General features: G+C 39.9%; 1 protein-coding gene across 2 annotated transcripts in view; it reads right to left on the bottom strand.

The window, feature by feature from the left end:
* Positions 1-12972, bottom strand: part of LOC118340894 (1-phosphatidylinositol 4,5-bisphosphate phosphodiesterase beta-4-like) — a gene marked incomplete at its 5' end in the record, with an annotated part of 65646 nt that overhangs the window by 14454 nt on the left and 38220 nt on the right. For both annotated transcript variants that reach the window (XM_035679051.1, XM_035679052.1), the window contains 16 exon segments: positions 143-238; positions 1811-1959; positions 2325-2420; positions 2528-2618; positions 2718-2802; positions 2908-2987; positions 3199-3292; positions 3473-3683; positions 4448-4556; positions 5463-5520; positions 5991-6091; positions 6212-6293; positions 6416-6469; positions 6569-6648; positions 9471-9614; positions 12224-12283. In XM_035679051.1, the coding sequence (XP_035534944.1) occupies positions 143-238; positions 1811-1959; positions 2325-2420; positions 2528-2618; positions 2718-2802; positions 2908-2987; positions 3199-3292; positions 3473-3683; positions 4448-4556; positions 5463-5520; positions 5991-6091; positions 6212-6293; positions 6416-6469; positions 6569-6648; positions 9471-9614; positions 12224-12283 (1590 nt within the window).

The following is a 12972-nucleotide window of genomic DNA, read 5'->3' as shown; positions in this document are numbered from 1 at the left end:
TAACAAATACCTATGTTTTACACACACTTAAAACTGGATTGATGTGATGCATTAACCCAGACATGACATTTGTTTTTCACTAAAAAGTGATTAAGTGTGTGTGAGTGAGAGAAAGTAAGTGAAGTGGCAGTTGTGTGCGTGCCTTCTTGTTATTGTCTTGTTCAGATGCTTCTGAGATATCTGTGGCGTCTGTTGCTTCTGTGGCTTCAGATATCTCTGCTACTTCATCTTCAGGCACCTGGAAACAGATAGATAAAATGCTCCCTCTCAATATTGGACAACATGTCAACACTTTACTTCTTAAATGATAATGACTCATTTAATGAAGAAAAAAATATCCAATTATCTTTTTTAAAGAAAACATTCCAGAAAATTCCTACTTCTAATTTATTTTTTCCCTTGCTATTTTTGTTTCAGATGCATTAGCTCTTCAGAACCGAAGGCTTTTGGACACATAGGTAAGACCTGACCTCAGCATTGTAATCTGTTAGTTCTAAAGGGATAAACAGAACGTACATTACTTCACTTTCTTTGCAGCTGTTTTTACTAGCTGATTGAACAAATCAGTTTAATTTACAATTAAATGGTATCCTCTGTCTTTCTTGACCTGGACCAATTTTCCCATGTTTTGGTCCAGAATTGAGTAGGAGCACTTCACCCGTGAAACAAGCTACAAGGTTATCCTTGCAAGGAATTGCCCATCATCGTCTGTTAAGTGCTATAAGTATCTTACAACAGAGAAATTTAATGTTTTCTGTTACTTTTGCTTGATCCGCTTCATCTAACCAAGTCTTGCTCAAGAAGTCTTGTTCTGAAATCTTGCTCAGGACTTGGTGCAGGAAGTCAACAGTGAAAACGTAAGACAGTAATGCCGTCCGGGGAGAGTTTAATAGATATAACAAAACAAAATATTACAAAACATAATAGAAAATATAAGACTATAAATGAGTATATACACTATGCAATATTCAAGTAAGAATGGTGTGCAGATATTGACAAAAACTAAACTGTACATGTAGAAATTAAATATATATAGTTGTGCAAAAAGTTTGTGCGTTGTAGTTTGGAGTTTAAACCGGTCTTAGTCTGCAGGGTTGGAGGTACTGGGTGCTGTGGCATTGTGGAGTCTGATGGCTGATGGTACAAACGAGCCTCCAAACCGCTTTGAGGCTTGGGGCTTGGTCAGTCTGTGGCTGAAAGTGCTCCAGCTGCTGCAAAGCTTGGGAGATTGGTGGTGTGCTGCAGCGCTCCCACTCAATACTAGATCAAATTCAAAACTTGTTGTCCCCATTAGTCACATTGACACAAAAATATGGGGAGGTAAGAGCAAGGTTGAAAAATAACAAAGTTACCCTTTTTAGTTTGTACTTGCACTACCATGGATACAAACCTTCATGTTTTATGTTTTTGATTTTGATTTGACCTTTAAAATGTCCAAATTATCCAGAGCGATATAGGTGAATTGGCACAGAACATACTGTATGGATTGGAAATGAGTGAGTGCACCCGCTTCAGAGCAATGTTTGTGATCACAAGAGTAAAATAACTTTTTGCAGAACAAATTCTAATTTAAATAAACATTGCTATGTGGTTATTGACACATTTTACTCTGATGATACTTGCTCAAGTCTAATACAGATTCTGTCTCAAACCTATAACCTTTTCATTGTGAGTCTTGATGATTTAGAACACAGTACCACCGTGTTCCTACTGAGATCTGCTGTAAGCCTAAGGCATTACTGGTTACTGGTAGTGTAATGGTTCATTTTAGAATTTCAGAAGCCAAACAATCTTCAAAGTGACAACCTACCTTCTTGATACTGTTGCTGTGTTCTTCCTCTTTGCTTGAGCTGACAGCGTTACTCTGGGAAACACTGTTGGCCTCTTTCTCACTGGTTGCCTCTGACAGACTGCTGGGGGCCTCTGAATTCAAATCTTTATCCTCAGCCTCCTTTTCTCCTACAGGTACATACCCAAAAATCACACAAATGTATTTTGGACCAAACGTTTTCTGCTAACAATGTTGTTTTTCATTACTTGATGCATACAGTCTCTATTTGAACAAGCTGTCATGCTAAGCAATCGTTCTTTACACTGAGCACTTGATGCAGTTTTTTGAAGATGTGTTGTTTGTTCTTAAAACATTGTGGTCTTTCTCTAATCAAATGTAAAGCCATTAAAATGTTTGCCAATCATTTTCCCTTTAAACACAATTGTTTAAAATATGTTTGATAAGGTGTCATGTTGTGCACGTCTCACTCCACCTCCTTTATAACTTACTATATATACATATATGCACACACATAGACCGTCATTTAGCTGACCGTTCTCTGTGTCGTCTTCATTCTCCTCGCCCATAATGATGGCAGGGGTGTTGGTCTCTCCTGCCTCCATGTGTTTTTTAAAGGCCTCTAGCTGTTCTGTATGGCGCACACACACACACACACACACACAAACACTCGTTTAACACTTAAATCATATGAAGAACAGAGAGTTAACATGTCAACAGGCTGAGTTGTGTACTCACTCTGTTCAACTTCAGGTTTCAAGCGTTTGTTTTTGATGAGGATTTTACGTTTGAGATCATTTGGAGAAGGTAAGGGGCGCCCAGATTCAATCTGCCAAAGAAAACATAAACATACACTTAAATATATTGATTACTGTCATCCAAATGCAACAAACTCTGAGGGACATTGTGCATCAGAAAGAGGATTTACCGGGTAGTTTTCCAGAGGCAGTTTGAGGAGGAAGTCACCAAAAAGCTCCTCACAATACTTGGCCATCTTGTACTGCTGTGGTTTACTGGTGATATACATACACATACAGAATGCACTGGGTCCATCTACTATATCTATAAAATCAATAGACAAATCATTATGCCTTACTTATTACTAGTTGTACACATACCTGCAATGGTTTTCAAAGGACAAAATAACAGGGTAGTCTGAAGTGACAAATGCTGTCTCTTTGATGGCTTGGATAACATCCTGTTGGGGGGAAAAAAGAAAAAGATGAAGCATGAAAAAAGAAGTGGATGAGAGAGGAAGAGGCTGTGATATATGCAATATCACACTCTCAACACAAGGGGGCAGACATACCTTGTGCAATAATACAGAAGCAGTCAGAAAAAGACTCAAGCAACTGTTGCAGTGAACAGCAGCACTATTCTACTTTGTAAGAGTGTGTGTGTGTGTTCACCTTGAACAGGATGTCTGTGCACATGGCCTTGCCATGAGTAATAATGGGCTCTTGGTCCTCTCCTTTCCCATCCCAGCAGTCCAGCTCCACACATCTGACAGGAAGGAAAGCACACAGAATATATAATATAATGGACACGCAGAATTGAGACACACTTTAACTTAGTTGCATACACATTCTGTTAAGTCTGGGTGTGCGTTTGCATGAATGCAGTGGAGTGCATGTATGTCTACACATGTGTCACATCTTAACAGACCATGACACACTTGTGTACCTGCATCCAGACAGCAGGACCTGGCGGTACATCTCTACTGAAGACTTCCCTCCAAACTGTCGCCCTGTCAAGTAAGTGTTGTGGGAGGAGCTGATGAAATAGTGGGCCAGTGGCTGGTCCATTTCCTGGTACAACTCCAGCCGGTCCAAGAAAACCGGCGCGTTTTCGTCTGACATCAGGTACCGGCAGAACCCATCACTGGACATGTAACCTAGAGAAGAAGTTAACAGGATTGACAGTAACTAACAATGTTTCTCTACTATAAAGAGTAGAGACTCCAACAGTATCAGAACAGCTGCACACGCAACCATTACGCACACCTTTGGCTGTGTATGCCTGTACCACTAATTCATCACATATACCTGCAAACAATCATTGCAGTAATAGTTTGATCATTATTATTATTAAACGTAAAAGGGGCGATCAATGATTAAGTCATTGAACCTTCTTTAAAGTGCTCCACAATTCATGATCAAATGAGAAGATAATTAACATGGGAATTATGTTGAATGTAAATAAAAAGAATGATAAAATTCATTGCTTGTAAATAATTCCAAATTAGGTTGATAAATGCATCTCTGAGTAACATTTTCCACAACACTGTGTAGACTGCAAAATGAATACTAATATAAATTAGAAACAATCTAATCAAACAATGTTTTACTATAAGTTACTATAACCGCTCACCTTACATTTTATGTCCACCTCATCATATCACCTGCAACTATCTTTTAAAATCTGTGTACGCCTGGTCTAAAGTACACGTGAAGTTTTGGAAAAGGTGTACACATGGTTTTTGTGCATACACACTAATTATACATCTGGCCCTCAGCTGAGGCTGAAAATAATCAATTGGCAGAGAACGGTGCCAATAACCTGATGTAACAGACTGTAGTTTCAAAGGTACACAGGAAGAAGGCAGCACAGTCTCACATATCTCTTTCCCCCCCTTTTCCCTCCACGCCTCTATTTTACCTTTCTTCTTTAGCTCATCATCTCGCTCGTATTTCTCAATGATCTGCATGGCTCTCTTGGGGTCGTAGAACGGGAACAGGATCTCATTTAACCTAGGGTCACGCTGGTTCTGAGGAACAACCACACACACAGATTGATCCACAAACGTATTGTCTACATGCAAACCTATTTCCAAACAAACTAGATGAAGTACAAAAAACATCATACACACAGAACTTAATGCAACATGGGGTACCAGAAGTGCTCATATCAAGAACTGTCATTTTCTTATTTGGACTAATATCAAATAAATCAACATAGTTTTAATATTTTAATTATTGTGACCTTGAATAGAGAGCACTCAGGTATCAACAGGATATAACAAACAACATTTAATTCTAAGATGTTCATAAGAAACTGTGAGGCACGCTAACAGGTGCAGTGGTTAAGTGTTTGATTAAAAGCAAGGAAGTCATGTTGGAGAGGTCCAAGGCAGCTCTACTTTAACAAAACAACAGCACCAAAACATCATTACAATGCCACTGCCCACTCACAAAGCCAGGTGGGAATTCATCTAACCAAAGCTTTGGCTCCATTGGCGGGTCTAGAGTGTGATGAAGCAGCACACATGCGACTGCACAGCGGAGGGACTAAGCAGGTATCGAGCCACACAGACGAACACGGCCACAGAAAACAGACAGCAGGAAGCCTCTACCCTCCCATTGCCATAGCAACACCAATCAGACACGGGGATGCAAGCCGCGGTAGGGAGAACATGGGGAATGGGATGAGGGCGGGAATGCAGAATAGGGGAGATGGTTGAAGTTGCCCTTGCAAGCTGACTGGAAGTTAAATATTTTGTCTGTCTCACTCCATTTGTCTTAACGGAGTTTTAAGGGTCAGCTGATGTCCAGTCTGGGCTGGAGGGCAACTTCTACCCAGAGCAGGACAGGGGGTAAGAAGGCAGGGGAGTTTCAGAGAGGGGCACGGTGAAGCAAAATACACAGAGAAGTTAATGAAATGATAAAGAGCTTACTTCATTCAGAAAGCTGACTAACTGGTCTACAGTTAAATAATCAGTTTTGTTCCCATTGCTGCAAAGGAATTAATTAGAAAAAAACAACAAAATGTTATGCTTCTCAAAATAGACCTCACAGTCTTTCACACAGTCAGTTAAAATTAGAAAGCAGTCTTTATAAAAGTATTATACTTAAATGTTACACTTTTAGTAATAACATGTTAATCACTCATAATTAACGTTGAACTGTGGAAGCAGGTTAGGCTGTCCAGACATAGTTAGTGCAGCAGGCGCAGAAATATTTGTCCTGATTATTTCCAACAAGATGCAGTAGCTCGCACTCTGGGACTATTTTAACAGTGGACATCATTGTTCTATTTAGGCACAACATGGTAACAGGGGTATAATACTATGCAAGGGGACTGTTGTTAAGTTGTTTATTTGGAGGATTTATCATGTTCGATTTTTAATTTTCAGGTACAAAATCAGTAAACATTACATTTACAAAAAAGAGGGCAGGCAAGATTAAAAAAACAGGAGACTCACATCTTCTTGAAGAGTTCCTCTATGTCTGTGCGAGGGCAGATCTTCTGTGTGAGCGCGTAGAAAATGTCATAGGTGAAATCTGATGGTTCAATCTCATCATTCTGTGGAAGACAGAAAAATCTGCCATTTGTTAACACAAGACCTATAACCCTACAGATTAAAGTGTGCAGAAAGCCAATACGTGATCCAATTAACCACTACAGTCTACAGTGTTGTCTGACCTTTCCACTAGGAAGGCCAAGATCCTTTAGAGCCTGAAAGATCCCCTTCTCTGTCTTTCCTGATGCAAAAGTTCGAGTAACGCTATAAAAAGGGAGAGAGAGAGAGAGACACAGTACGGGTGAAGAGAACAATTGAGTGAGACAAACTGGAGTAAGATGGGATGTCACAACGCTTAACCAAATATCCCATCAGTTTACTCTTACCCTCTCACAGGAATCTTCCCATTCACATTGGTCAGGAAGCACATTCTCATCCAACTAAACAAAAAGAAGACACACAGAAAAGCACAGATTAGAGAAAGGGCTGTTTTCACCAAAGAATGTAGATAATTGAGACATGCTGAGAAATGCACTCACTGTTTCTTGAGGCAGGTCATTGGACAGACGTTGTTGGCCTTAAAATTGTGAATCACTGACCTCAAACCCTCGATCCACTTCTGCAAACAAACAGGCACAAGTATTGAGGACACACACTCTAAACACACTGACCAACCGAGGCCCACACATACAGTACGCAGCAGCTACAAGCTTATCTCCAAAGTGTGCATTGAGTTTAGAAGTGAGAGTCTTTGGGGAGATAAACACAAGCAAATTAATTGCCTCTTAATTCAGACACGGATGAGCACCTTGACAGGACAATCAGGAACACAAATGTTAAAAAAAAAAAAAAATACACAGAATGATAAACACATTGAGCTGATGCAAGGCTACAAGCAGTGACAGTCAATAGCTTTACATGAATATACTGCTGAGTGCATCAACAGAAACACCACTGAGGTTGATAATCTGAAAATTTTTGACCTCTGTCTTTCTGTGTCTGACTGTCTTTGACTCCAACTCTCTGTCTTCATGCTCCGTCTCTCCTCCACTTCCACAGCAAATTATTACTGACATCATTATAAAAACATTAAACAAGATAACGCGTGCAGCAGGGGTAGTCTGTTTGGGCATGTGGCGTCCGTGAAGCTGTGTGTGTTTGTGTGAACGTGTGTCTGCAGATGTAAATAACTCAGTCATCTCCCGAGGTCTGCTACTTAGGGCCACCTGCATGCTGGGAGGTGGTGATGGTGTCGTGGTGTGTTTGTGTGTATGTGAGAGAGAGGAAAAGCAGGAATAAATGTGTTTTAAACTATGGGGGAGGAGGGCGTGTACCTGCATCTGTGTGTGTGTGTGTGTGTGTGTGCTACAACCATCAGGCCTACGAGCTGCAGGCTGTTGCATGAATATCATTGGCAGCCCCGTGGCAGTGAGCTCTCTGGAGCACAAACATCATTTATAACACCCATCACCACAAAAACACCCCCTCATGGGAAATGCATAAACACCAACACTGCCAAATAACAGATCTGTGCTGGCAGAAAACACACATTTTGGGTTTTGTTTGAACCTGGTTGTGATTTTGAATCAGTTTTTTTGTCAAAACTGACCTCTTTAAATACATTAAATATTCTAAAAAACAATCAAATCAAAAAACTATCACTAGGTTATTTATTCTGGATTGACCACCCTGAGGCTGAGAATAACTACACTCATTTTAAGATGTCAAAGTGCTAAATCTTGCTTTTTCTCTGTGTCTTTCGATTACTGCTCAGCCTTTGGGCCACACTGCACCACTAAATAGAAGATAGCTGACTCTAATGGTTTCTTTTTTTCTCCACAGGTTTTCTTTGCCTTGAAGCGGCCTGTAATCTTAAACAGTCATCCAAAGCTTTGCCAAAAGGCCAAAGGATAAGGCTGCTGATATTCTATACTTTTAATATTGAACAAATCCCACGAAAAGACTAAAAACCAGCAATCAGTTTATAAGATTATTATAAGATATAAGATTATTCCTCTGTGCCATGGACCTACATTTTTGCCATAAATACTTACTAACATGCCATATTTGTATTATTTCTGGCTAAAAATAGTCCCCAACAAATTAGTACTGTTTTGTACAAGAGGCCCAGCTGTTTTAGGATATTACATAGCCTTTTAAAAATCAATATATACATTTGTGCCTCATTTTGAAAGATTTACAAACCTCTAGTAGGAACAAATGGGCTTGGAGTTGAGTGACACAGACAGGTAGGGAAAGACCAACTAACTATTACTGATTTTGGTCTTTTTATTGAATAACGACAACTTTCTCCTTTGAAAAGCAACCTTTTTTTTATTGTAAAGCATTTCCATTATGCCACCACTGACACTTCAATTATTTGGTTCATCCTAGTAATGTCACTCTCGAAATCTGAATCAATTCAGCTCCAGAAAACTGAAATTTAATCTGCACATATGGTGTGTACTTTGGGCTATGCAGAGTGTGTACAATGTTTGGACATTTGCCAGCAGGGGTCAGCAATAATAATGTCTGCGGAATAAGAGAGAGAGATACAGACAGACAGAGGAGGGGGTGTCATTTGTCTGAGCCCAAAACAAGTGATGAGTGAGAAAGAGCGAGAGTGGAAGCGATAAAGAGAAAGGTGCAGAGGTGTTTCTCTACTCAATAAGGCAGTCGTATTTCTCACAAAGCTTTTTCCTAGATGAGTGGGAAGAAAAATAGAAACATAGAGCCAGTGAGAGAGAGAAAGGGAAAAGAGAAGAGAGAGTAGACAAAATGTATCAGCAAAAGCAGGAGTGCAGGAGGGACAGGGGGGAGATAGAAATGGGGTGAGACAGGGAAAAATGAGTCACTCCAAATGTGTCTATTTATCAGAGTGAACCAAGGCCAGATTTGCCTTGTGTGGGAGTTGGCATGTGAACCATTCACCTGACAATTTGCTTTTGCTCTATCACTGAAAGTGGTAAGAACAAAACTGAAAATGTTTAGATAAGAGTGTGTTCAGCAGACATGCAGGAAAACTAATTCCACTTATTTTGTCTAAACAACCCAGTCTTAGTTTATTCAGTCCAGGGCTTAACAATAAGGCTTGTCCGGGGCAAGTAAAATGCCACGTCCGGCTAGTAACTCTAGCAGCTCACTTGCCCAATTGGGTAAGTGGTAAAAAAGAATCAAACACAAGCTGATGATGGAAGTAATTGGGCACAGAAATTGCCGGTGGTTAAATACCGAGTTTGTGAGCCAAAGCGCAATCAAGCATTTCAATGATCCTGGACACAGGTGTTTAGTTGTGTGGCATACCTGAAGACAACAGAAATAGCCAGTATATACAGATATACAATACTATGTTAAGTAATATGGGTCTGCCGTCATTGGTATCATTCTCAGTCATAAGTGCAACAGCACCAAGCAAAGGAAGTAGTGCATGCATGTATGTACCCTGGCTGTGTCGGGGCTCTCCGCCACCATGAACATGAAGTTGAGGTTGACCAGGTCTGTGCCGCTGCAGATGCAGATGATGCAGCCCTCTAAGTCTGCCTCCGTCTTTCCAATGGCCTCAAATGATGACAAGATCTTGGGGTCCTGAGAACAAGAGAAAACATGGCAGTTTAGAAGGCAGACTGGTAGATGAATACATGATGCCCAGAAAGACAAAATAAATATGAAGACACAAACAGATGAGAGATAAAGCAATGGGTCTATGCTGTCCAGGTGTCAAATCTCTGACATTTTGAGAGTTAGTGGATCAAATGGAAAAATCTAAGGGGATGTTTTAATCTCCTACTTTGTATTGTTGCAGAAAATGGTTTCTGACAAGAGACCACAATGGGAAAGGAGCTTACACAGAAGGATGTTCAGATGTTTATTGCTATTGTAGAAAAGCCCCGGGATGTTACAAAATATTATATACCGTATGCATCATGCTTGGGAGACTTGTGAAAGCTCCATGTCAGCTAAATAAGGATACAATAGATATCCATCATGGAAGAACAAATTCAAATACTAAATTCAAAAGAAATCTTAGTAGCTTGAAGAGTTCCACTGAATTTATATTTGGATGCATTTACCAGAACTGGAAAGTAAGACATATTTCTTATTTACTATACATGTTGGACAGGGTTTTTGCTAAGAATACAAATCCTTGGACACTCAGACATGATTGGTTGTCTTTATTGTCAGTGGGTTTTAATGTAAATAGCCCATCTGCACAGGACTTACATATGCATTAGACCTTTTTTAATGCTACCCATATCAGTAAGACAACATAAACAACCAAAAAATAACAACAATAAACAAGCAAGAACAGACTGATTTGAATTCTGATTGAGCACACATAATAAAAGTCAGGAAGCTATATATAATTGAGCAACATAATCACAATAGGAAATAAAGTCTTGGGTATGGCGATGATGTCGAAACCATTTGACTCATTATATTAACCCCATCCAGTGGCTATTAATCTTAGATTAAATTTGCATGTGGGGCATGCTTGATATGACCAGCTAATGATGTGAGGCACCACAGAAAAATAAAACTGACCCTATTATTGGTCCAAATTCCATCTATTGGTGAAACTACATAAGTCATGACCTTTGCTTCGTCATCTAATTTTACAACAAATAAGAAAACCAGCATTATACACTTAAACAATACAACCTCAACTGTTAGGCAAAATGAATTACAGCAATCTATATTAATACTAAAAAATGAATACCCCTAATTACACTATGCTTTATAAGACATTACATGTGACATTTTTGGCTTTTAAAAACCTATAGTTACCCCGGTTTTTTCCCTCTAAATAACCTACAGACATCACCACAGTTCAGCCTGACAAGACTGCAAACTTCTGTTCAATCGTGAAACTGAAAATCCATTAAAACCTTTTCTAACTATTAAAAACACAGCATGTCTCCTCTTTCTTATCATCTCAGATTTCAGTCTGCTACCATTGTCACCATGGAAGATAGTAATGTATTTTTGTTATATGATTGAATTAACAGCAACAGGCAACAGGCTCTGCCGTTTTAAAACCCCAGCCAGCAATCCTCCAATGCAATTCATCATTCCTCGCTCATTGGATTATCTGAAACAGCTCTTAGAGCTTGTGTAACCATGTTAGCCTCTGAGGAAAAGCCCTGCTATCAGTTGTCTTAGTCTGCTACTTACAGAACAGTACAGAACAAACAGGAGGAGCTGCTATCAGGCTGCAGTATCTGTATACGTGCCCCTGCACATGTACATACACACACGTCTGCACAGAAGACCGAGCAAACAGACCATCTCCTGCTGTCAACAATACATACACAGTCTGGTAATGGTTATGTACACAGTACACACCAGTGTCTCCTGTCAGGCTTGTGACTTTTAGTGGCTTGACAGGTTTGCATCCTAATTAGAGGCATGCATTCACATGGGTATTCCCGTAACAGCTTTCATAATTCATCCAGTCTGTATGATGCCAAATACGACATAATGTGTCACTGTCAAGGCTAAACTGTACGAATCAATATTTAATATACAGAGACACTATACAGGTTTGTGTTTGTGTGTGTATCTGGTTCCATATCAGCTAAATAAATAATTGGTTGCCAGCTGCACTGAAAATACAGAATAATGCAGCTGGCCATGTACATATTGGCAATTTCAAGATCAGTTTCCTTATACAAGATAGGAAAAGGCATTCTGCCAGAGACAGAACGTCTTATACCTGTCAGCTTTTGATCCCATAGTGTGAACTCCTTAACTCAGTGGTTCTCTGACAGCCCATTATAAGAGGGCTGGAAGAACAGTTTTTCATTATTCCTCTCTGGGTCAAAAGCACAAGCCAGGGCTGCAAAAAAAGTTTTGGATACAACCTGCAGCTAAACCCAGTCAGGGTTGTATAAATATTGATGAGTTAAATATTTCATGTTTATGTTCTGCTAGTGCCCCTGGTGAATCTAGTAGTTAAGACAGAATCTCAGCAGTGAGAACTCAACTGAGAGTCCCAGATCAGTCAGTCGATCGATAGAGTACACTGCTATTGTAGCCATGTCTAATAAAAGCATGAATAACGACGTGGCAGCCTTTCGAGATTTTAGCAGGAGTGTCACTGTCGGAGCAAGAGACTGAATGTTGGGTGGGGTGGGCAGAGAGCATGAATGTTGTGGAAACAGAAAGTGAGGATATTGTCTTTCCTGAGCTCTCACCTTTGGGACGGCACCAACACGGATACTGTTGATGAGGGAACACTCGAGAACTTGGCCTTCCTGCAGGAAGATAAAGAGAAAGAAGTAGAGGGAAATGTGTTAGCAGGTGAAGAGGGAGACAGAGAGGGAAGGGTGAATTGAAAGAAAACAAGCATTTTGTTTGTGATTTTTGCAATCATTTCTAATGCTCAGTACAGGGGCAGCACCACGACCTCTCAGCATCCGTCAACAGTTATTAACGTAGGTCATGAGTAATATGTCTTTCTCATAATCAAGTTTCCAACACCTACAACAATTCCTCCTTTGTATACTGCTGCCAGATAAGGCCCACTGGTTCTATTTTGTGGTTTTATTTTTATTCCCAGTGAGACAGTCTCCAGGCTCCTGCAACACCACACAGGTTAAAGTAGGTTTGGATTGGAAGATTTTTGTTTGTCTGTTTTCCAGGTTTTGCTGTTGACCAGCAGACTCCAGCTATGATGGAACAGCTATATTCTATTTGAGTTGATATTACTACTGTACACACAGAAGGAAGGAACTCAATCTTGGTCATATTCATCAGTAGATTTGTAGTTAATGTAACACACTACAATCACCAGTAAGGTCCTTTAAGCTTTTGAAAATATCAGTTTGGTAGATGCAAATGCAATTAAACTTAGCCTTGATTATCAGATATTGTGTTGTTTTTTTCAATATCGCACACATTTCTTCATGGTGATGGGACAGTGATGCTTAGTCTATTTAAGTTA

This window comes from Morone saxatilis, unplaced genomic scaffold (genome assembly GCF_004916995.1).
Source record: "Morone saxatilis isolate NCDOM2014 unplaced genomic scaffold, NCSU_SB_2.0 Contig7, whole genome shotgun sequence".
Lineage (NCBI taxonomy): Eukaryota > Metazoa > Chordata > Actinopteri > Moronidae > Morone > Morone saxatilis.
Note: the sequence above shows the minus strand (reverse complement) of the source record. Positions and strands in the feature narration are given on the sequence as shown.